Raw genomic sequence first — 26,285 nt, 5'->3', positions numbered from 1 at the left:
AGGGGTGAAATTGGCCCGTAATTGCAGACCTTCCTTTCCCTCCGAATTAGCATGCAGTGTTTTACCGTCATCTAACCCGGAGTGTGGAGGCAGACTTCTTGTTCTGAGACAGTCTTCTCTCTTTATATACCATTTAGTCCTCTGCTATAAATGGAGGCCCTCACAAGAAGCTGCGTGTTTACTTAATATCTAGAAAGGAACTTCTTCAATTAGGTCTAATATTGTTGTATATTTGTATGCTGTAAGGGTATGCTGCCGTTAACATTCTTCAATTTAACGGTTTTGTGATGGTTTAAGACAGAGTAGCCTAAAGGATAAGGCTTACTGCATTTTCTTCACTATTCTGAAATCGATAGCAAACTTAAAGTGATGCTAAGTTGAAAGTTCTAATGTATGTTCGTTTCTCTCTGTCGTGTGTGTGTGTGTGTGTGTGTGTGTTTCAGACGGAGGTGATCAAAGGACCCTTTGGCAATGTGGGTATGACGTTCAGGCACGTCCCTGCCTGTGAGGGTGACGCAGTTCATGTCAGCATCGAGACGGTCACTCCCAACTCTCCTGCTGCCCTGGCAGACCTGCAGAGGGGCGATCGACTCATCGCCATTGGAGGTAAGACCCTAAAGCCATGCAACCTAAGTAAACCTGACTAGCATGATCTGGCAACCCTGAGAATGTTTGAAATGACTTAAGATCAGTAGCATACAATAACACTGGAATGCATGTTGTTTTGGTATATAAATATGACTTTAACATGTTATTTTTCTTCCGGGCAGGTGTCAAAGTGACATCCTCTGTCCAAGTGCCCAAACTGCTGAAGCAGGCAGGGGACAGGGTGCTGGTCCTGTACGAGAGGCCTGTGCGTCACCAGAGTCCCACCGTGGGCCTGGGAGCCCTCCAGGAGGGGCTGGGCCAGCTAGAGGAGCCCAGCTTCATCCCTCCGCCGGGGGGCTATGAGGAGGACCCGGCCCCCATCACCACACTCGCCGACATAGCCGACAGCAAAGACATGGACTGTGAGTTTGAAGACTTGCCTGTGGACCCCAAGCCTAACCCCCTTAGCAGTAGCGCGGAGGCCAAGGAGGATTTCCTGTCCGTAAACCAAAGCCCCAAAAGGACTGTGACCAATCTGGCCTCAAAACCCCTCGGCAGCATATCGCCCATCCTCAACCGCAAAATGAACCTGGCAGGGCTTCAGTCGCCGGTCAGATCCCCACCCACACCAAAGCCCTCGCCACACAAGAGCAGTGAGCCAGGAGATGGGCCACAGCGCCCCACTGGCCCCCCTCCACCCCCACCCACTCGCCCGCCGGTGCCCCCTAGACCCCACATTAAATTAACGTCCGCCTCTTCTGAAACCCAAAGTCTGCTGGAGGGGAGTGAAGCTACCAACGGGGCTGAGAAAACTCCAGAAAAGACTCAAACACACTCCACAGGAAGCAATGGTGACAAAGGCAGTGCTGTGACGACTCCTGTGAAACAGCCCGAACCAAAACCAGCAGTCAAATCACCCGAACCCTGTGAAGAGCCGCCAGCGCCCCCCTCCACTCCCAGCAAGCAGGACCTGGCCAAAGACAAGGTTTCTGAGAGCTCCATCAACACCCGAGACAGCATGGAGGATCACTCAATGTGGGAGTCCTCAGAGACCATGTTCCGCAACCGTACGGCTCACTGGGGCCATGCCTCTGTGGTGTTAGAGGTGGAAAGCAACCATAAGTACCTTAACGTGGCACTGTGGTGCAAAGACCCCTTCAAGCTGGGCAGCCTGCTGTGTCTGGGCCACGTCAGCCTGACACTGGAGCACATGGCCCTGGAGTGTCTGTCCACGTCCTCATCTGAGTACCAGAGCACCTTCAGGCTGGAAGCCCCAGAGCCCAGGGCCAGCGTCAGCCGCACCGCCCTGCGCAGCCTCAGCACCCACAAGGGCTTCAACGAGAAGCTGTGCTACGGAGACATCATCCTCAACTTCAGCTACCTGGCTGATGGAGAGTCCGAGACGTGCGGTGGGCTGGCGGAGCGGGAGAAGAAGGCCAGCATGCCGGACGAAGAGCTGAGGGAGAGGGAGAGGGAGCAGCCTTCCTCTATTCCCAGTGATGACCTGGCCTACAGCACCATGCAGCTGGTGGAGGTGCGCCACAACTTCCAGGACACCCAGTTCCAGAACCCCACCTGGTGCGAGTACTGCAAGAAGAAGGTGTGGACCAAGGCTGCCTCCCAGTGCATGATCTGTTCCTACGTCTGCCACAAGAAGTGCCAGGAGAAGTGCCTGGCCGAGCACCCTCTCTGCGTGGCCGCCACAGACCGACGCAGTGCCGACCCGGAGGCTAAGTCCACCATCAACCGCGCCACCACAGGCCTCAGCCGCCACATCATCAACACCGGCTCCCGTCTGCTCAACCTGCGCCAGGTGCCCAAGAGCCGGCTGGCAGAGCAAGCGGCTGATGTTGTGCCCGACGTGGTGCACACCCCCGACATCTCAGACAACGAGAGCAGCGATACAGAAACCTACGCTGGGGCTAGCCCCTCCAAGCATGCAGCCGGCAGCACCACCAAGCTGGTAAGGAGGGAGGGAGGACTTGATGACAGTGTATTCATCGCGGTGAAGGAGATCGGCCGGGACCTGTACCGGGGCCTTCCCACCGACGAGCGCTCGCAGAAACTGGAGCTGATGCTGGACAAGCTGCAGCAGGAGATTGACCAGGAGCTGGAGCACAACAACGCCCTGATGCAGGAGGAGAGGGAGACTGGGGACGCCCGGAGGAAGGCTCTGATCACGGCCGCCCTGACCAAGTCTGGGGAGAGGCTCCAGGCTCTCACCCTGCTCATGATCCACTACCGGGCAGGCATCGAGGATCTGGAGTCTGTGGATAGTGCCGGCACCTCCCCCTCGGAGCCGCATGGCCTCCAGGCCAAGGGCGGGGCCTTGGAGGAGGCAATACTGGGGACAGAGGTTTATGACAGTGACATATGCAGCCCAATGGAGGCTCAGCTGCTGGATGACATCACAGAGGAGCAGATTTGTGTGGAGGCGCTCCACTAGAGAGGACGAGGCATGGGCTTGAGACTTACAACAAAATGATTGGAATCCTTTTCTTTGGGGGTGGTGGGGTTTAGGTTACCTTCTGAAGATTAGCTGAAGTGGTCTGGTGAGGGTGCAATTGTTGATTTGTAAACCAATCAGTCATGCGATTCATTCTTGGTTTTTGTCCTAGTTTTCCAAAAGTCATACTTTTAAAGGGAAGCTGGAAAGCTAGATTGTGATCTGCTTCAATTGGCATTAAGAACCGTCTTCCAAGTCAATATGTAAGTGCTTGGATTCAATAAAAGTTGAAAACATACTGTACATTACTATTTCGTACTATTTTAGCTTTTGTTGACGTTAATTCATTTGTTTTCCTTACAAGGCACCTTGAAACAAAACATATTTTCCTATTGCTTGAAAATATGAGCTTAAATGTTTGTGTTCAATGTTTTAAATAGAACTGTTCGGTATTTTATCACTGCAAGTTACAGCAACCGCTTTTCAAATTTGGCATAAGATTACAATCAAAATGTGGTCACCATAGCAGGAGCTATGCAAATTGCAAATGGTTCTGTTTTTATCTAAATTGTCTTTGGGCAAGGAAATAAATATTAGTGTAAAATATATATATATATATATATATATACATACTCACTCACTCAACCATATGGAAATGTGTTTTGTTTCAGATTATGTACTTTTCATGTCACTCATATCTTCTGTTTGAGTACTTTTAATTAATGCATAATCAAGTTTTTGAGGTCACCCATGACTTTTCTCTTCTTTTTTAGTTTTTGGAGGTTCTGGAACTACAAGCTCATGTGATAATTCAATGAAATGGCCAATAATGTGGGGAAGATAGTGGTCTATCCCTGTCATCCTCGGTTTAGTATATGTCACCGAGGCCAAACATGTTTGACTATGTATATGACCCATTGTTTAACCAGCATATTAACTGTACATGTTATTTCTTTTTGGAACTTTTTTTCTGGGGGGAGGGATATAGTGATGTAATAGTTGTTTCTAATTTAGAAAATTAAGTTATTTGATTAAGCACCTGTTTTGTTGTCTCGCCCCCCCATCCGAATTGTTTACTTGGATTGTTTATATGGATATAATAACCCTGAACTAAAACTCAACTCAAATATGGTGGTGGTGGTTTTATCCGATCATGTTACTTGAGACGATATGCTTGCTGTTCAAATTCTTATTGATAGATGCAAAGTATTTATGTATTTATGGCAGAAAATAATTTTATTTGGTTAATTTCATTCTGAGTGTTGTTGTGTAAGATACAGGAACACGTGGATTTCTTTTTGTTTTGTTGTATGTTTATCTGTCTTTGTGGTTTGGTGACGGGTGTCGGGTCTGATTTTGATAAATGCTCAGAGCAGTTAGGCTGTGATTGTGTAAAGTTCTTGGCCTTTGAAAGTTGTTCTCAATTATGGACGAATGTATGTCCATTTCTATGTATATACAGTCCAGCACAAACCCTCTACAGAAATGCAACCACTGTTGTACCCCAATACAGTGATGTCATCATGACAGGCCACAAACAAACTCCATACAAACCTATTACAACTGTTGTAAGGCACAGAAGGAAAAGCGCTGGTTTTAGGATAAGGAAAGCGTAATTCTCTTAAGGGACCCAAAGCCTCTGGATAGGATCACTACGAGGATCACTAAGGGTGTGTCCGAATACCCATAGCTATACTCCTAAATAGTAGGCTGTTTGAGTATGCGAAAAAATACCGTTTTATAGTAGGTGAAATGTTGAAAATCTAGTATACTTTAAATCCCCGGATGTCATACTCATTTCAGCTTTTTTATCTAGTAGAATTCGCTGCACACTAATTGAGGAAGATAATTGTCTTTTCACACCTACGTTAGTTCGAGAACAACTGATAATCAGAATAAGGGGCACGCTCTCCAAAAATGATTAAATGGCGGGGAACAAGCGCAAATGCGCATTCGATGACGCCTTCTCAGTATGGATGAGTAGTATGTTGATATTTGTTGCTGACTGCTTACATTTGTACTCAACAGTATGTAGTACGAGTAGTACACAGTATGCAGTTTAAGTAGTAGGCAAGCCAGATTTCAACACAGCCTATGACTTCTATTCTATTCTTACCAGGCTCATTGAAATCACAGTGCGTTTCTGTGGCTGTGCTGCCATTGCTTCAGCATAGGACCAGAGATGGTGAAGTGGCTCTTTGGGTCAGACAGGAGATGGGTGAAGGGGAAAGAAAGCTAAACTAAATTCTGTGCAATAGACGTGATGCTCTTGTAGAAGCTGGCTTGGCTGCTACCTGTTGATCTCTCTTCAATTGTTGTATATTCAGATTGTCGTGCAATATTTTTGTAGGAAATGAAGACAAAAGTGATAATCAGGAAAGGATTCTTCAGTTTTCTATTTCTCGTTGTTTCTCTCCATAGAAAGCCGTATCTGACCGTTAGGTAACTTGGGACCCCTGGGCTGGAATTGAGCTAAACAAGAGCTAAACAAGAGTAAACAAAAACACATTTTGGGCTGTCATGCTACTTCTGCTACTGCTGCTGTTGTAACTCTGTACTCTCTAAACCCATTCCTACGCTCCTGATCTCTCTCCATACGATTCACAGTATACTAACATAGTGTCATGGCTTTCTGCTGTTGAATTTTTTTTTTGTAAGAGGGATGTTGTACACGGTTCTAGAGATGGATCATGTGATGAAGCGCTATTGTACATGGCCTCAATAAAAAAGCTCACCTGAAGTCCATTTGAGTTCCTGTGTGTTCCTACTCTAAATACTCTTTGAATTAAGCAATACTGAACTCATTCTGAAGGTACTGTAAGACTTGAAGGTATTTTCTCAGTCAGTTTAACATTACGTTGGTCTAATGGCCTTTCTCTCACACTGGCCTGTTCTGTAGACACAGGGAAAGATAACACAAGACCGATGGCTGTCTTTTAACTGTTAAGGTTCCTTGGTTGAATGGGAAATCATTGTTTATATTTGACAGTTCCTTGGTTGAATGGGAAATCATTGTTTATATTTGACAGTTCCTTGGTTGAATGGGAAATCATTGTTTATATTTGACAGTTCCTTGGTGAAATGGGAAATCATTGTTTGAGCATCTGGTAAGTAATTGGAGCCCAGTGGTGAGATGGACATGATGATTAGTATGTGTTGTCTCAAAGATGGGGAACTGGTGTCACCACCCCTATCCTCATAGTCTGCTCCCCCAACATCCTCATGTCTCCCACTACTGCTTCAAAGACATCAAGAATAGGTGTCATTTCTCCTGTCAACAACAATTAATCATACTAAAAAAAACATGTATCAAACTTCGGTTGGTTGAATGTACTGCTTTAAAAAAAAAAAATGGACATTCAATGTTAACATATTCCATCCAAACACTTTTTCAGAGTATACCACATTTATTTTTGTTTCCCATCCCCACTGAGTATCAACATATATTACACAATCAGCACACTTTACAAGTAAACAACCAGTCCAGATTATAAAATGTCAACATTAGTTTTTTTGTACCAGTTAGTAAGTATTTGATATACACACAAACCAATGACATACATGTCAGAAGGCACACACACCAACATGAGCACACACACACACACACATTTTGTGCATGTGTGCAATACATTTCGCATCTAAACAAATGACAAAAAATATATATTAATCTCCACAATATATAATCAATTATGTAATCTACATGACCCGACAATGTATTGCAAAATAACGACAACCTCTCAGAATAGTAGCCATCTTGACATAAGAATATTTTCATTAAGGGTGTGGTGAATTTAAATATACATTTGAGAAAATAATGCAACTAATATTGAAGTTATCAGGTAATTATCTCTGTCAACTCCACCACAGACAATTTTGCTTATATCATTAATATACAATGAAACTCATTTGAGTGTCCATTCAAACAGACTTGCAATCCAGCAAACCCAGAGTTCGGCAAATAACAGTCCATATACTTCAAAATGCAATCTTATTTGACATTTTGAATATGGGCCATGGTGCTTTTCTGTGGCAAGGGCATTAAAGTATTTTCAAAGATTTTTACAGATTTCCAGATGTCAGATTTGCTTGAAGAACGAAATAATGGTTTGTAATAAATGCACTTTACCAAACAATTACATATATATTTGACAGTTATTAGCCGTGCTTTGTATGCCTGGCTTTTTCTGTTAGATCACCGTGATTTTGACAAAAAGCAGAATAGTGGATGAGTCCATTTTCATTTTCTGCTTCAAGACAAATAGGAGAGGAGAGGGGGTGGGGTAAAGGGGAGGGCCCCTTCATGGCCCTGTGTTGTGGATTAATACTGGTGACTGACTGCACACACAATTCATTAATGATATGTGCAGGCCAGGGCCCAGTCAGCCAATCAAATCCTCAGACTTAAGTGTGTATGTATACTGAGTATACAAAACATTAAGAACACCTGCTCTTTCTGTGACAGACTGACCAGATGAATCTAGGTGAAAGTTATGATCCCTTATTGATGACCCTTGTTAAATCCACTTCAATCAGTTTATATGAAGGGGAGGAGACAGGTTAAATAAGGATTATTTTTAAAATCCTTGAGACATTGATTGTGTAAGTGTACCATTCAGAGGGTGAATGGGCAAGACAAAAGATTTAAGTGCCTTTGAACGGGGTATGGTAGTAGGTGCCAGGCGCACTGGTTTGTGTCAAGAACTGCAACACTGCTGGGTTTTTCACGCTCAACAGTTTCCATTGTGTATCAAGAATGGTCCACCACCCAAAGGACATCCAGCCAACTTGACACAACTGTGGGAAGTATTGGAGTCAACATGGGCCAGGATCCCTGTGGAAAACTTGACACCTTGTAGAGTCCATTCCCCAACAAAATTGAGGCTATTCTGAGGGCAAAAGGGGGGAGGTGCAACTCAATATTATGAAGGTGTTCCTAATGTTTGGTATACTCAGTGTATGTGCATGCACTGCTGGACAATAATAAACTCTTATTTCATTTTGGAAACAATGTATGCTGTGCTTTCTGTATTGTGTGTTAAACAGCTAGAAAAAGGGTCTACTTTTTGTGACCTGGAAGTGATCAATAAATTCACAAATAATAAAGTTAATGCTCTCAAGGGATTAGCTTAACTAAGATTAAAATTGGTAAAGATTGGGACCTAAAATTGACCCTTAGTGCTTGAAAATACATTGAGTTTCTACTTATTTTAGGGATTAACACTACTGGGAAAGTGTACTTAAAACACAATAATAATCAGTGCATTTATCTTTGATAAAACTTTGAGAGTGTTTTCTTACTAACAGACAACATGACAAAACAGACTGATCACCTCAATATTCTCTCTCTGCTAAACCAACATTAACATACTAGAACTGTCCTTGGAGTTAAATGGTGTGGATATCTAGACTCTGATAAAGTGCTTATGGAATTTCTCCTCTCCTTAAGGTGATGTTTTATCAGAGACAACTAAGTAATGCTGTGTCTGTATATGTTTACTTTTCACCACCGTATATTTTATGGCTTGTAATATCAATAGGGAAAGTTTAAAAAATCTTAGTTGCACATCATCTACCTAAACATTGTATTGACACAAACACACTAAGAAAAGCCTATAAGATATGTTTCCAATTGTCTGTAAATGGAGCTGAGGGTAAACAGAAAGATACAATTCTATTATCTGTATTCAAAAATCACTCAGATATAAGTCTTACTTTTCCACACATTCAAATGGCTTTCCAAAATGTACAAATAAAAAAAGCAAAATATGTTTTCTATGAGCTGAGGTATTATTTACAGTGAAAATGTGTTTCATTAACCATTTTTTTTAGGTGGAAGGTGAAACTGAGGATGATATTGGAGTGATGCTGTGTTTTTTATGTGGTATACCATGCAAATAGCCATAAGCAGTCAACCCAGGACAGCACTGGATTCTGGGGATATAACTTTCTATGACTTCAAAGGTTTCACTTCAGGTATTTCCTCAATTCGAATGTCAACGTAAAAACATGTTTGTAGAATCAATGAAAAAAAGGCAAATTTCAAGGTCAAATGTAACCCATACATTGTGATTTGCCTTGTCCAAAGAAGTTAACAAATTCTCATTCCAAATGTATTGAGTATCTTGTATAGACTATGTAATACTTTATATCTAAATAATTTACCATCTCATCATAATACAATTATAATCAACAAATAGAATGACAAACACTAAAGCAGTGTTCTCATAGTGCCTTGTTCGAGATGTTGAATCTGATCCAACGTCAGTTTCTACACAGATAAGTAACTCTCTAAGTACCATTTTTTCCATATTTCTGTATTAGATATGTTGGTGAAGACTGTTAATGGCCAAAAGGTGAATTATTAAGACAGGTTTGTACTCCTTGCTAACCTACAGTACACAATTTGGTGATCTATAAGATCACCCTCGGCTGAACTATCCAGTAAATATGACTCACAATGTTCTACTATTACGGCCTATGAAAACGCTGTTTTGACAAGTGTTCCACTTCCGTTGGATAAGGCTGTTGGCTAAAAATAAACACAAGCAACGTGCTTGTGACCACAGGGGGATAAGAACAACTTTGGTTTGCTCCAGTCGTACGATCACAATGACATAGAACAGTGAAGACCGACCGCACTTGGGACATTCACATCAAAACAGCTTAGCTGTTTTTTTTTTGTATTTTCAATTTTTATCTGTTTTTGTACAACAAAATAGATCCTCTGGAAGGTAACATACCTGTCTGGTGTCCATTACTACTCATCATACTCTGTCTCCATCTCTTCGTACTCTGTGTTCCCTTGTGTTGAGTATGAGCGGGTCTTCATTGCGCAGTTGGAGTCCATCAAGATGGCCTGAGAAGAAAACAATTGTCTAGAGTCAGAGTACAACCCAAAAAATGGACCATAAATGGAAAAAGAGAATAAAATGGTCACCAATCATTTGTTATCAAGGATAGAAGTATCAGAGGCGAAAGATGTCTCGTTTGAAAACAAAGAGCTTTGTACTGTGGTTGCATCGTATACAGTCACGTAGCTATGATGGAAGACAACTACCTAGGCCAATTTATTAGTCTGCCTCGAGAGGCATAATTCTTTGAACCTTTGTCACAATATCTAGTTACAGAGACACCCATGTGCAGTTTATAAAAGCTTTTCAAACTATGTAAATTCACCACCACCATCTACCCCCAAAATGTGCAACCAAAGGGGAAACTACCCTGAGTGTACAAAACATTAAGAACATCTTCCTAATATTGATTTGCACCACCCCCTTCTGCCCTCAGAACAGCCTCAATTCGTCGGGCCAAGGTGTTGAAAGAGTTCCACAGGGATGCTGGCCCATGTTGACTCCAGTGCTTCCCACAGTTGTGTCAAGCTGGCTGGATGTCCTTTGAGTGGTGGACTATCCTTGATACACACAGGAAACTGTTGAGTGTGAAAAACACAATCCATATCTCAATTGTCTCAAGACTTAAAAATCCTTCTTTAACCTTTCCCCTCCCCTTCATCTACACTGCCTGAAGTGGATTTAACAGGTGACATCAATAAGGGATCATAGCTTTCACCTGGTCACTCTATGTCATGGAAAGAGTAGGTGTTCATAATGTTTTGTAGACTCAGTGTATATTGTTCAAACACTCTAACCAAGCTCAATACCCTGCTATCTGTTCATGTATGTGGTGTTTCTAAGACAGCAAACTGTAAACATACACACAATCTATCCCTCCACCATGTCCACAATCTATCCACCTATCCCTCCATCATGTCCACAATCTATCCACCTAACCCTCCACCATGTCCACAATCTATCCACCTATCCCTCCACCATGTGTACAATCTATCCACCTATCCCTCCACCATGTGTACAATCTATCCACCTATCCCTCCACCATGTGTACAATCTATCCACCTATCCCTCCACCATGTCCACAATCTATCCACCTATCCCTCCACCATGTCCACAATCTATCCACCTATCCCTCCACCATGTGTACAATCTATCCACCTATCCCTCCACCATGTGTACAATCTATCCACCTATCCCTCCACCATGTGTACAATCTATCCACCTATCCCTCCACCATGTCCACAATCTATCCACCTATCCCTCCACCATGTGTACAATCTATCCACCTATCCCTCCACCATGTCCACAATCTATCCACCTATCCCTCCACAATGTGCACAAATAGGCTATCCTCTTCTACCTGCCCATACATACTGTAGCTTACTCATACTCTAAACCAGGGGTCTCCAACCTTTTCTAGCATGAGAGCTACTTTAGAAAAATCAAACATAGAGAGCTAGTAATGTATTTCTATTTTCCTCTCTTCTCCTGTCCCCTGCAACTCTTCCCCGGGGTTCCTATAAGAGAATGTAGTGCACTATGTTTTATGTCAATATCCCTGGTAAAATAATGGTTAATAAACAACTCTAAGGGGGGCCCTTTAAAATCTGTGATTTTTTAAAATATTTTCCCAAATAACTTTTTCTCAGTAAAAATGTTCCTGGTTTTCCAGTTTTTTTTTGTTTTTCACATTCAAAATTACAATTGTTCCTGGAGAAACAATAAAATTGGATGTTCTGAGTCCATGTCAATGCTTAAATCACATCAGTATAATTTTTTTTTTGGGGGGGGGGTGGGGGTCTGGAAGAAAACTAGTAAATTTGGTTTTTGTCATTCCCCTTTCATTGCGCATCTGGCCTTTTAAAACCCCAGCGTCCATCCGTAAATCTAATTTGCATAATCAAATAATCCCCATAAAATTCCATCCGTTCTAAACTAGAGATATCTGAGTTTTGGCATTGGATGCGTCTCAGTCTACTCCATCAGCCTATGTAACACTTCTGCATCTGCAGAGAAAGGTGACAGAGCTAGAGCGGTGTTTGTCATATCATGAGACATCACAAAATCCTTTGTAGCGTTTTGCTCTACTACCCCCACAAGCATCTCGGGACTCGTCTGAAGTCGTTACAGCCGATCTGCCAGTTTCTGTCTGTAGCGTCCGAACACTTTGGGCTAGACACTAATAATACCCCTCTGCGTAAAGGTGAGACTCTTACAAACACGTACATCTTTTGCTCTAGGACACCCACAGGCCTCACAAGACTCGTCTGAAGGTCGCCCGGGACCAGTCGTAAAAATTTATGGAAGACACCTGCTCATCAAACATCTCCTTCCAATATTATGGGCATTAATATGAAGTTGGCCACCCCTTTGCTGCTATAACAGCTTCCACTCTTCTGGGAAGGCTTTCCACTAGATGTTGGAACATTGCTGCGGGGACTTGCTTCCATTCAGCCACAAGAGCATTAGTGAGGTCGGGCACTGATGTTGGGCGATTAGGCCTGGCTCACAGTCGGCGTCCCAATTCATCCCAAACGTGCTCGATGGGGTTGAGGTCAGGGCTCTGTGCAGGCCAGTCGCGTTTTTACACACCGATCTCGACAAACCATTTGTGTATGGACCTCGCTTTGTGCACGAGGGCATTGTCATGCTGAAACAGGAAAGGGCCTTCCCCAAACTGTTGCCACAAAGTTGGCAGCACAGCACTGTGATGCTGTACCACTAAGATTTTCCTTCACTGAACTAAGTGGACTAGCCCGAACCATGAAAAACTGTCCCAGACCATTTTTCCACCAAACGTTACTGGTATCCGCCAAACCCAGATTTGTCTGTCAGATGTTGAAGCGTGATTCATCACTCCAGAGAACGCGTATCCACTGTTCCAGAGTCCAATTGCGGCGAGCTTTACACCACTCCAGCTGACGCTTGGCATTGTGCATGGTGATCTTAGGCTTGCGTGTGACTGCTCAGCCATGGAAACCCATTTCATGAAGCTCCCGATGAACAGTTCTTGTGCTGACGTTGCTTCAAGAGGCAGTTTGGAACTCTGTACTAAGTGTTGCAACTGAGGACAGACGATTTTTACGTGCTACGCGCTTCAGCACTCGGTGGTCTTGTTCTGTGAGCTGTTCTGTGAGCTTGTGTGGCCCACCACTTCACGGCTGAGCTGTTGCTCCTAGACGTTTCCACTTCACAATAACAGCACTTACAGTTGTCTGAGGCAGAAACTTGACGAACTGACTTGTTGGAAAAGTGGCACGTTGAAAGTCACTGAGCTCTTCAGTACTGGCCATTCTACTGCCAATGTGTGTCTATGGAGATAGCATGGCTTATTGCATGGCTGCTGTGTGCTCATTTTTAAACACCTGTCAGCAACAGGTGTTGCTGAAATAGCTGAATTCACTAATTTGAAGGTGTGTCCACATACTTTTGGCCTTGTAGTGTATATGGAGTCTGTAGGTGACAAAAATAAGGGGTTAAATGTTTTTTTATTTTTTATATCCTGATCTTTTTTTATATCTGTCAGATATAGGATAGACTCTTCATGTTGTTCCATGTAGATCAAACCTCAGGCTGTAGTGACGCTGCCACACTGTGATGCAGTGCCTTAGACCACTGCGCCACTCGGGAGGCCTCTGTGAGGAATGTTCTGTCTAATGTGCCGGTCTAGAGATGGTTCTGCACTGCTTCTGCTGACTTCATGGCAAAGTTTGCAAATAACAAATAATATATACAAATTATATACTTACTCATGATTGACTTCTGCCAGGTAAGCCTACTTTGCATTTAATTCAGAAGGTTTTCTGTCCACCCACAATTGGGTTATCACATCAACTGGCTACACACAGAGGAGTGATAGACAAACGCGCGCACCCCACAGACAGACAGGGGCAGTATTGCTGGAAATTAATTGGCAGATAATGTGTTAGGCTTGGCCTTTTAAGCCATAGCGGCTAACCAGGTGTGGGATGATGTCAATGTTGTGTTGATTAGATAGTCGCTGGGAGATACTTGTGAGTTTTGTTTATGACAGTTTGTGGTGGAACACGTGAAAATTGCATGTACTTTCAGAATTGTTTGCTGAGCTACTGGTAGCTGGGCTGTGAGCTACTCGTAGGTGGGCTGTGAGCTACTGGTAGCTGGGCTGTGAGCTACTCGTAGGTGGGCTGTGAGCTACTGGTAGCTGGGCTGTGAGCTACTGGTAGCTGGGCTGTGAGCTACTCGTAGGTGGGCTGTGAGCTACTGGTAGCTGGGCTGTGAGCTACTCATAGGTGGGCTGTGAGCTACTGGTAGCTGGGCTGTGAGCTACTCATAGGTGGGCTGTGAGCTACTGGTAGCTGGGCTGTGAGCTACTCGTAGGTGGGCTGTGAGCTACTGGTAGCTGGGCTGTGAGCTACTCATAGGTGGGCTGTGAGCTACTGGTAGCTGGGCTGTGAGCTACTCATAGGTGGGCTGTGAGCTACTGGTAGCTCGCCATCGACCTGCTGGAGACCCCCGCTCTAAACCAATTCAGTCTGGAGAAACAAAAGCAGGTGGAAGCTGGGGTGGGGGTGGCCAACAGCAGTAGAATGCATTACACACCAATGGTGAGACTTCAACAGGCCAACTTAAATAGACAGCCAAATCTAAGAAGGCATGTGTCTCTTGATCAAAACTCTGTCTCAAGTTCCTCTCTCTCTGCTTCTCCTGGTAGTATTGCCTGTAAAAGACGGCAGTAGTTTGAGCCTGTGGGTATGGTAGTTCTCTCTGCATCAGACGCAGCTTTACAAGTAATTCACATTCAAATGCATACCTCTGCTGATGTGTGTGTAGTAGGTTTGCGTGTGTGTGTGCGTGCTTATGTGTGTGCGCCTGTGCGTGTGTACGAGGTGTTCAGTGTCTCACCATTTTCTCTTCCCTCCCAGGAGGACTCCTGAGGAAGTAGCAGAGGGGAGCGAAGAGGATGTCCACGATGCCGATGATGGTCATGAGCCAGGAGAACCCAATGCTCTTCGCTATGGCACCCCCAGCGGACGGACCTTCATCAGCAAAGGAAGGCTAATGAGCTTATAGAGGAGTTGAATATAGAGGCCTTTTTTACCCCATTTTGACATATCATGATAACTATCCCCATGACGGCAAATTTGCGAACTCTTACTATGCCACACCTTAAAAACATACATAAGAACGCACGGTACCAAATCAGAGAATATAAACATATGTACTACAACACTTGGCAGTTTAAAATCATTACTCTAAATACTGTATGTGTACTTAAGTGGGTCCTGTAGGTGGGATGGGGAGGGGGTTGGGGGGGATAAATGTGTATTTGAGTAATGTCTTTTGGTTTGTGCTTTTTTTGTTTGTCTTGTCAACCCCAAAATTAAAACCTGATCACAAAAAAATGTAATAATGTGTGATAGAAATGTTTAAAAGACTATGCTACTTGACTGGGTTATTTTCAAGCATCTGAGTTACCTAAAGCAAAGCCCATGCAGAATGCCACATCAGCAATGGCGTACACAGTGCCATAGACTGACACATGTCTCAGGTCCACTAAATAGCCCATGATTGGCATCATAGAGGAATCCACCATGCCTGACAAGAGACAAGACATTGAGAATACAGTAGTATCTGTTACAAACCAGTTGCTAATTTCATAATTTCATAATAACCAGATGCTAATTTCATAAAAACAAATTGACTTACCAATTGCAAAACCAACACCGAAATTCGGAAGTATTAGTCCATAGATGTCCTTAGCAAAAGGAACCTATGACACAGGACATAGTCAAGGTAAAGAGTGGAACAGGGGTTTTATTGATCAAATGTTTACAGTGTTATCCAGAATACCATTCTTTATGTGGGACTCGAAGATATTTGTTCTCCCACACACAAACACAACTGCATAAGGCACTACAATGAAAATGGAATTGTCTGTTTCCAGAGAATTAGCTGTTTGCTGGTTGACTTCTGAGCGAACTCCCCTTCCCTAGACTCAGAATGTGATTTGGAGACTAATGAGATATAGTAGGACATTAAGACAATGGGACTGTTCCAATATTTTGAAAATGTATCATTACTTCCCCCTTTCTTCTATGTAATTCCTGATCTGACATGACTGGGTTGGTAAAACCCTAGCTTCACCTATACCCATTGTATTGCACAAACAATCTTTAGATGGACACCCTAATACTGACGATGCCATGCCAAACAGGTAAGCACTGTGTTGAGCTGGATGCTAAATTCTAGCTGAGGAAGATGTGTCTAGCACTCACACAGAGGATGCTAACCCCCACGAGGACCATCCCGATGAGAGAGCACAGCCATCTGGGAAAGGAAGAAAGAGCAGTTCAGCGTCTGCCAATGACAACAGTCAACGTCCCTCTCCCCTCCCTCCACCGTTGTATTGTACCGCAAGGCCACACAATCTGATTTTTTAGAATATTAAACTTAAAATAAACGAATAGAGGAAGTAAATGGATCACAATCTGTTTTCTTTGAGTCAGGATTAGGACATTTTAAGAAACAAATAGGAGTTGCTTATTTCAACTTTCTAAAATAATACTGCTATGGCTACAGGCAACATTTGAGTCCTGAAATACATTTATTTTCATAAAGTGTGAGTTAAAATTAAAATGATTCATATGTGACAGATCACACACTTGATCAACTGCGGAAAACAAACAAACATTAGCCAAGAGGTCATAAACTCATTGTCACACTGAGACTTCAATAAACAGCAAATACCCAACCTGCCAGAGAAATCTCATTCAGAGTTGCTCAATAGTACAGGAAACAGATACCAACGCGGGAGAAGATAAGGAGACGGAAAAACTGGAGTAATTTCCCTCCCTACCTCCCCATCTTGTGTGCGAGGACGCCAAAGATGTTGGTTCCAATAAGGTAAGAGATGCTGGCTGGCACGAAGGCAATGCCTAGCAGAGAGAAAGAGAAAGAGAAAGAGAAAGAGAAAGAGAAAGAGAGAGAGAGAGAGAGAGAGAGAGAGAGAGAGAGAGAGAGAGAGAGAGAGAGAGAGAGAGAGAGAGAGAGCAGGGTAGAGAGAGGAGCAAGAGAGAGAGAGCGCAAGGTATAGAGAGAGACAGAGAGAGGAGAGAGAGAGAGAGGCCCAGATAAGCAGCCACATTATCAGCCTTCATCATAGGTCTCCAGCACATCTCCTAGACACAGTAATGAACACTCCCGCTCTACACTCGCCCTCAAATCACACCCTAATATCCTGCCCTGTCCCCCCATCTTCCTCCAGCCCCTCTCTCATCCCCCTTTATCTGTGCGAGTCCTCACAGGCAACGCCACTAATAAAATAAGTAATAATGACGGAAAAGAAAAAGAGTGATTTGGTTTCAATGGGAGGTTCAATGAGATTTTCAATGTTCACCTACATACTGTTTGAAGTTATTGCAAGTCTACAGTTATAATCCAAACCTTGAGTTGAAATGAGGACCTTTATTCTAAGTACATTCAGCGAGCAGAATGGTTTCATGAACAGCATTGTCAATAGGGGAAACAGGGTTGTCAAGAGGGACAAAAAGGAAAATAAATGTAAAAATACCTAGCTGCCATTTTCTTGGACACATGGTCTCCATCATCCAAATAGGCAACGCTGGTTCTAACATGGCGATGGCCATGTTTGCAAAACAAATGGATCCTGGAAAAGAGAATGTGATTGAGGATAAGTGGACCCTGGGCCTATTTTTCTCCATCTTCACACGTTTTGTGTGTCCCTAGTGACATCTGAATCAATTCTTCTTCCACCTTGCTCCCACCTCTTTGCTCCCACCTCTTTGCTTAGTGTGACTGAAATGGGAAATGGCACAGCAGGTGCTTCAGAATGAAGTAATAATATTACAGTATTAATAAGTGACGCGTTCTTACCTGCAGCAATGAGTATGTATGGATCTTTCATAAGACTCCATAGTGAAGACCCTTTCTGGCTCTGTAGACAGAAAAGGGACATGAAATGTAGAGCTAAACAGAGAGCCATGAGTTTCATGTCAAAACTGATTCATACAAAAAAGGCAGCCAAAATATGATCTAGGGTACGTAATTACTACAGTGCTTTTACATCATTCCACAATGATGTTTGGTTACTATCTGTGCTTATGTCAAACTGGAACACAATTGTCCCTCTCTATTCTGAGGATCCCTGTTTTTACAGTAGCGAATAGAAAATGTCCACACATAGCCAATGAGTTTACAAAAGACTGGCACAGTGTTGACAACAACCTGTTATCAGTCCCTCTGACACCGTCTCTAAGCTTAATGACAGATATGTACTAATTGTGAGGATTATGTCATGACCCAGACCCATTCTACTTCCCCTTTTTAATATTCTTCAAGACATCAATTTCAAACATGAAACTATTTCAAACATAAACAACCTTCCCCTATCATCCACAACTAAACAACGTCTAAGAGCCATTGGTCTGACAATCACAGCCACCATCTAGCGCTCTGATTCAGTCTCTGCCTTCTTGGTATTCGTGGTGACTGATACACATCAGCCCCATAGACCAAAGTCATAGTGGCTGTGATAGGAATCTCTATCACAGGCACAGATCTCCTCTAACTGGAATGGTAACCCATCATACCAGAGACCCACAAATGTAGTGGTTTAAATTCAGACTGTTTTTTTGGTTGTTTTTACTCAGACACCAGCGACCCATTTAAAACCTCCCGTCGCGAGTAGCGACCCCCACTTGAGAATCGCTGGTGTAAAGCACTTTAATCATCTGGAAAAACACTGTTCGAATCCAATCCCGATCAAATCACATATAATATACTATTGATATCACAGTGATCTGGTGATTGTGAACACATTCCAACACAGTTCCAATGAATTTACATCAATAATCCTAAAAAGAGCTGTCAAATCTCACCTCTGGTTCCACCTTTGAGGGCTGGAGAATGAACAGTTGCAGTGCTGTTGGGAGACAGAGTCTGAACTTAGTTAGCATCCCTAACAGGTAACTTCTGATTGGAGAAAACAGAATGTCTGCTTCATGATGGAGAGAAACATGGCCACATTACCTCCATCCAGCACAGCCAGAACAGCCAGAATGAGGAATGGTGCCGTTTTCCCCACAAACTCATACATGACACTGCCAAATGGTGGGCCCACTGGGTGGAAGAAAGTAAAGATGGTCAATGGTTTTGGCCAAACGTAGCCTGTTACTGTAGTCTACAAAGAGCTCAAATGCATCATGAATTGTGTACATACCCAGCACACCCATGGCGAGACCACCGAGGGCTATCCCAATGGCATTTCCCCTCTCCTCATCATCTGTGTACACACTGGCAAGCATCCCCATCCCTAGAAGAAGAACAGGACATGCAGCTACCCACTGGGCACAGACATCTAGTTTTGATTTACATTTGGTTGAGTTGTCAACTAATTTGAATTCCACATGAAATCAACAAAAAATGTCACAAAGTCATTGGATTTAGATTTTTTTGAATAAAAAATAATAATATTTACTTTGATGACTTTTTGCTAATCCAATCAATTTTCCACGTTGATTCATTGTCATCACATAGATTTTTACCCGGTGGGTAAGCTCTTAGATACACAGATACATTTGACTTGGCTAAATGTATATGTTTGGTTAAAGCAGTCGGGGTATTTTATTTCTTTATAGCACACTGTATTGAAACACTGCTCTTCGTTTATCCCAGAGCTGTTCGAACAAAACAAAAACAAAACCTCTGTGATTGTTTGAATAGACATTTGACAGTGCTATATTAGGAGTATTTGTCCCTCTACCACAGCACCTTTCAATAACTCCACTAGAGCTGTGATAAATGATTGTTCAACTTGAGAGACATAAAGATGCATAACAAGGTAGGCCCACAGTAATGAAAATGTGAAGTTTCTGGAGAAACTGTATGTTCTTGCGCATCTGTCTCAAAGTAAAGCTAATCCTGAAAGCATCCATAAATGTCAGGGGTAATGCCAAGGACCTTACCAGCCACAGAGGAGCAGGAGGAGCCCACACCCTGCAGGGATCTGGCCAGAAACAGCAGAGTGTAGCTCGATGAGAAGGCGAACACTTAACAACAACGACGACAATAGAAATTTAGACAAAAGAAAACATCAATCATGAAAAAACATTGAAACACTGTGTGAGATCTGAAAACAGGTGTGGATGTGACGGGTGTGGATGTGGGTAATACTTACTGATGGTTGACAGGAACATAATACAGAACCCGGCAAACATGGGGATCTGGTATCCTATTCTGTAAGCACATAGAGACATCCCTTCTCAATACTGTTCAATGTAATACAATACAATATAAAACAAGACACCAATAACTACATCTCATCTAACACTAGGCAGTCTAGTTGCAGCAGTCGGGCAGAAATACTCTTTGGCCCTGTACACACTCAGGTTGTACAACTGATGTACAATGCGTTTGCCACAATGGTTGTGATACAACTGATATTTGTGTGATACACAACTGAGAGTTGGTCTCCACAGAAATGTTTACACAACCATTGTGTGGTGTCAATGCGTTGTAATTATTTTTGTGCAGAAAAACTCTGTTGTATCACAATGAATTGCACATCAGTTGTTATACAACTTGAGTGTGTACTGCGGGCCTTGTTCCATGTAACTGACATGCATGACTTGCCTTGTGTTGTCCTTATCCAAGCCGAAGGTGACTAAGGGGAAATAATAGGATTCTATTGTTTGCTTCAATTACAGCATATTGTGGTGCCCAGTTGAGACGGTAAGTACTAGCCTTGATGCATTTGCCAATACTGAGCAGTGAGCACTGCTAGAGCTCACATCTTGACTGATTCCATACTTTACCCATGGGCGCATTCCATAAGAAAATAACTCACAGTAATGTCTCTGACACCTTGGTCTTTCAGAACGTGTGCTGACATACAGGTATGTCTATAAAATACTTGTTCTAGAGTATAATCGATATTGAGCAATTTTAGAACACAGTAAGTAGTTCAAAACAATAACTACAAGTGCTTGTAAAGCCCTACAAGCAGGGATCCTTACTGAATGCATGCTGCGTGCATGCAGGGAAGCATAAATCCAACACAAATCACTAAACAGGAATTTAGCTACATGGGAGCAGGATGGATTAGATCTAACTACATAACATCTGGTCTCAAAATAGCAATATAATGTAATATAATGTATATAAATGTTATCATTTTTTGATTTTCCTCCCTGTCACTTGAAAAGAGTCTGTTACTGATCTTTCTTTCCATGAATACTGTGATTTGACTTAGATAAATACATAAATATGATTAAATAATGACCTTTGACTGAGTACCCAAACTCAGGGTAAGCTTAGTCACCATTCAGCTCTGGGCTAGCAGGAAGCCACTGTGACCTGGCAGGCACCCACACTGCATGTGGCTATGAACTGAACTGGGAAGATACACACACTGGTCCAGCTTGCCTGCCTGCTGTCATCTCATTTTAGTGTAATTCAAAACTACTTGTTTTAATTATTAGTCAAATCAAGTCATAACTGTATGAAACAACCACTTTATACTCCCGAGTGGCGCAGCGGTCTAAGGCACTGCATTTCAGTGCTAGAGGTGTCACTACAGACCCTGGTTTGATCCCGGGCTGTATCACAACCGGCTGTGATTGGGAGTCCCGTAGGGTGGCGTACAATTGGCCCAGCGTCGTCCGGGTTAGGCGAGGGTTGAGCCATCATTGTAAAATAAGAATTTGTTCTTAACTGACTTGCCTAGTTAAATAAAGGTTAAATAAAAATAAATGAGTGCCAGCAGTGAATCATTTTAAATGCTAAAACTTTTACATTTTTGTCATTTAGCAGACGCTCTTATCCAGAGCAACTTACAGGAGTAATTAGGGTTAAGTGACTTGCTCTAGGGCACACTGACGGATTTTTCACCTAGCCAGCTTTGGGATTCAAACTACCAACCTTCGCTTACTGGCCCAATGCACTTAACTGCTAGGCTACCTGCCGCCGCTCTTCATAAACAAGGGAAACATAAATAGACATGTCTTATGAAACCTGAATTATATGACTATACAGCTAAGCTAGTTGCCATGCAAACCAGTTCACAGCTGGCATTCAATTTAAAATAATCTAGAAATAAGCATAAAACTATTGTATTTGAAAAAGAGTGAGTAACAGAAAACACACCAGTGTGGACATGGGGAAATGTGACGGTTAGAAGCTTTCATTCACCCACCTGTTGGTGAGAGGCCCAATGAAGGGGTTGGTGATGAGCTGTACAGTGGCCTTGGAGGCAAACAGTAGTCCCACTTTCACATTCTCATTGAGCAGCTGATCGTCTGCTTTGGGGCAGTCGGGCTGTGTGGAGTTGTGGGGTGTGAGAGCCGAGGTGGAAGAAGAGACCCCCTGCGTCTGACCCAAGGGTATGGGTGTGGAGTCCATTGGGCCCCCGCTGGTTACCCTGACAGAGTTGTCATAGAGGGACACGATGGTCTGGAAGGTTCCAGAAGGGGTGTGTGGGGAGGCCGTAGTTTGATTCTTGGCCATGTTGGCTGCTGCATCATCAATTGTGTATAGGTAGCTAGGGATGATGGGGACTACCAAGAAGAAAGGATCAGAAAAAGAGATGGGGGAAAAAGGTTCACTACATTTGTTTCAAAGGTTAAGAATAGATTGATTGGATTTCACTAATTTAGCTATAAATATGGCAGATAACACAATAATTGGCCCCATGAAGATGGTTTTAGCCTATTACTTTCATATTATTATGTTATTATCATGTTTTTATCATATTGTAACGATATGATTATTAGGAGGTCATGACCGCCCCAATATTTGAAACAGGACAATTTGACACCCCCAATAATATACCATGATCAGTTTAATTGTTTGGAGAAAAAAATCCCCAATCTAAAGCACCTGGCTTTATGTGGTTTTGCACCAGAGTGCCCGCAGAGGCAGTCTACCAGTTTGTGGTAAAAGGGGAAAAAAGTTGAGCACGGCTTGTAAGGAGAACGGAGAAACACGCAATTTATCCTCTCTTTCCCTTTTCATCGGTCTGTGATGTATTACGTTGGTCTGCAGTAACTGTTCCTGCACTACCCGCTCTCTCTCTTTCACTTTGTATACATGTTTCGAAAGTTTAAAATGAGTAAAACTTCATGAACATTTCATAGATGTATTCCTATGTTGTTGTGTAACTAGCAAACTAATGGTGATGAGATAATAGTGTGTAAAAATAGTTTGATACAAGTTATACGGATGCATGCAATGTTAGGTTGGCTATTGTAGCTAGGCTAACGTATGCTAAATTAGCTAAGCTAGCACCAAAGCTAGCACAGTATCTGGATCTTTTCAACTGAAGTTTCAGATGAGCAGCACTCAGTGAGTCAGTGTTCACCTTTGTGAAAAAGTAGATAGTGCCTTTAATGGAGGTGCCAACACCAAAGAGGATAAAAGTGCTGTACATTAGTTTATTTTGTGGAGTGCAAAAGACTATGTAAATGAATAAATGGCTACATAGCTAGCTAGCTACACTGTACAATTCCTAATAGACTGGTGCCCAAGTGCTATAACAAATGTTGTTGCCCACATTCTGATTTAATTTGGTTGTCATGGCAGGGGTCAGAGACAGGTAGTATAGAGAGAGGGAGAGAGAGAGCACCAGATTGAACCATGTTGATGTCTGTCATATCCACCTGGAAAAGCTGGATACCATAGATAGGAAAACAATATGCCATAATTGTATTGCGTGCAGTGACATGCATAAAAAGGTATTTGGTGCATTTAAGTGAATTGAGACTAAAGATCTGACCCCTCTCTGTACCACTATACGCCCATCTTTGTATAAGGTTGCAACCGGTTATTGACTGTTTTTGAATGTGTGTTTTTTACTTGATGGTGAATGACAATGAGTTGTTGCTATGCATTTTTGAAGTCTATTGCTTGAGCATGAGGCCATACTGATTGGGATATTTTGAAGTCTATTTCTTGAGCATGATGGCATACTCATTTATTTATTTTGAAGTCTATTGCTATAGCATTTTATTCCTTATTGAGGAGTTATATTTTGACTGTCACTGAATTATTGTATGAAATAATATTGCAATAAAATTGTGTAACCAAGTGAGAAGTTTCTGTACTCAGATTGCCTCGACTCCTTTTAAGTTAATTCAGTATGGGAAATTAGTTATTCAAGACCACGTACTAGCCAACCATGGTGAAGGGTACACAAATAGATGAACGGGTTTTGACATTTAAATGTAGTTAAAGAAGGGTTGTGGTGGTGACTTTCTGAACTGTTAAAAGTAACAACACAGTTAAAAGTAATATTGGTATTTCAGTTGTGATTGATGTATATTGACCAAATTATCAGGACATTTTTGGATGTATTTTCCCTTAGAAATTGACCAGAAACAACCATTTCACAGCTTTCTTTTATATCTTGAGGGGCATTCCCCCAGACCCACCTTGAGGGGTATTGCCACAGCAACCCATTGACTCAATATGCAACACAAAGTTATGCCCTTGCTGTATATAGATTTGCCTCCAATCACATATAGGCATATACGGCTAGCTACTCTAGAATAATTTCTGACTGACATATTCTGACATTCTTCCAACGCGCACCTGTATCCAGTGCTCAATGGACATGTCCGGGAGACATGACCAGCGCTGAGGGTGTAATCTCGCGCGAAATAACAGCATTTACGCACACATCAATGTCATCTATAATCTATCGGATACGACTGGGAGATTCATTGGAAATGGCAGTTTTGATGCTTTCAGGTAAATCAAGTGAACTGGGGACCTTGGGACCAAAAACATATCTGTAGCGCGTCCACCATCCCGGTCCACCAGATTTTATTTAATAATTACTCTTTACTTGGCAACGTGAAAGGCAATATAAATTATGTTAAATTATGAACAATTAATCTCCTTGTGAAGCTTTACACTACAGGCTACAGCGTTTGAAAATGCCTAAGGTTGTAAGCAATTTGACGCGATCTGATAACATGACTAATCATAATGGACAGATTAAACGTTTAGGGAACAACATTGTTGCACATTGGCCGCCTACTAATATGTTATTATGGGTATAATAGCATTTTAATTCATAATCTGTTTGATTTATGAAATATTTGATGCCTTCATTCTTACTCATTGTCATAGCTAATATTGGATATCGGATGACAAACCAATCAATGTCTATTTTATTTGAATTCGATTAAATGATATGACCAGGTCTATGCAAAGGTAAGAACTGAAGTAGCTAGTGTCTAATTTCGTATATTATTACAAAGCTTCAGGCAAGGCTAAATTATGAGCAAATCATAGGCTTTAGACTAGCCTAGTTCATTTCTTTTTTTTATTGGAAAGCAATAGCCAGGACGCTGACATGAATAACTTTTGTTCCACACCAAAAATAATAATTGAACTACTCGAAACAAAGAGGAGAATACTACCTTCTTAAAATGGAAATAACAAAACATTGCATGGTTCAAAATAATATCTGTTATGTTTCCACATTGTTTATAGGTTATTTAGGCTAGCAACGGACTCGAATTGGTTTCAGAAATGCATTTTTATGCGAACTTCAATGGGTGAAATAACAGTTGACGCAACAGGTAAGCAGTGTGAAAATACTTTATCCAAAGTTGCACCTACCGACCACCGTTAGAAGCATATTATCCAGCAGCAAGGCGATGAAAACGATGACCAGGATCAACTTCCTCGATTGTCTTTCCTCTCTCATCCATGACAATAAATTAAATTCTCTCAGTGTGTCTAATCTTCCCATTTTTAGAGTCCACAAAGGAGCAAGTGAAAAAAATATTCGCTCTGAAAAGAACAAACGTTATGGACACCAGAGAGTGACAGTCTGGAAACAAAAAATGTAGGCTACTATAGTATATAAGCCTAATTGCAAATTACGCACGTTAAAATTTCAATTAATAAATGTTAATTTTGTATAAATTGTAGAGATTTCACACAAGGCAATGTAAAATGCCCTTATACAGAGTGGAGTAGACTAATATAAATCGCTTATGTGCCAGTGGAATAAAGTAGAAATTGGGACATCTGCTTCAAGAGATCGTGACCTGAAATGTGTTAAAAGTGCCATAATGGTTGAAATCTTACCTTAGATGCACATTAGCAAAAATCCCTTTGCGGCGGCAAATCCGAAAGGAACGATAGATGCGGGGCGTTTTAGTTACTTGAATGCTCCTTGACGTCATGCAACCTTTATCATGAACATCCTCACATACAGCATCACAGTGAGGGATACGCACAAGCAAATAACATTGAAGACTAAGTCGAAATCGTGAGACAATGTGGTAGTCGGGGTTTTGATGATGTGCATACTATGAAATTAACAAAATTGCATGTTAGTTAAAGTTTTAAGTTACTTACACTTCTGAGGGATATCATTATCATTTTGA

General features: G+C 42.2%; 2 protein-coding genes across 4 annotated transcripts in view; one reads left to right on the top strand and one right to left on the bottom strand.

Annotated features, from left to right (window-relative positions):
- LOC139562588 (PDZ domain-containing protein 8-like) overlaps positions 1 to 5,779 on the top strand; it is a 77,939-nt gene extending 72,160 nt beyond the window's left edge. For 2 of the 3 annotated variants that reach the window (XM_071380387.1, XM_071380386.1), the window contains 2 exons: positions 444 to 606; positions 771 to 5,779. In XM_071380387.1, the coding sequence (XP_071236488.1) occupies positions 444 to 606; positions 771 to 3,034 (2,427 nt within the window). In that variant the 3' untranslated portion in view covers positions 3,035 to 5,779. The remainder of the gene's footprint in view (positions 1 to 443; positions 607 to 770) is intronic. The other variant, XR_011672410.1, reaches the window with a different exon arrangement.
- Positions 5,780 to 6,421: 642 nt separating this feature from the next.
- On the bottom strand, positions 6,422 to 26,094 carry LOC139562590 (synaptic vesicular amine transporter-like). The gene is made up of 16 exons (XM_071380388.1): positions 25,984 to 26,094; positions 25,510 to 25,683; positions 22,079 to 22,439; positions 20,063 to 20,121; positions 19,851 to 19,934; positions 19,106 to 19,198; positions 18,916 to 19,005; positions 18,765 to 18,808; positions 17,761 to 17,821; positions 17,438 to 17,533; positions 16,724 to 16,802; positions 16,143 to 16,194; positions 15,574 to 15,637; positions 15,343 to 15,462; positions 14,770 to 14,903; positions 6,422 to 9,890 (listed from the first exon to the last, which is right to left on the bottom strand). The coding sequence occupies exons 2-16, from the start codon at positions 25,640 to 25,642 to the stop codon at positions 9,792 to 9,794; spliced, it is 1,569 nt and encodes a 522-aa protein (XP_071236489.1). The 5' UTR covers positions 25,643 to 25,683; positions 25,984 to 26,094; the 3' UTR covers positions 6,422 to 9,791.
- Between the last annotated feature and the right edge of the window lie 191 nt (positions 26,095 to 26,285).

Source organism: Salvelinus alpinus, chromosome 32 (genome assembly GCF_045679555.1).
Source record: "Salvelinus alpinus chromosome 32, SLU_Salpinus.1, whole genome shotgun sequence".
In the NCBI taxonomy this organism is placed as follows: domain Eukaryota; kingdom Metazoa; phylum Chordata; class Actinopteri; order Salmoniformes; family Salmonidae; genus Salvelinus; species Salvelinus alpinus.
This window is presented reverse-complemented; position numbering and strand designations above follow the sequence as displayed.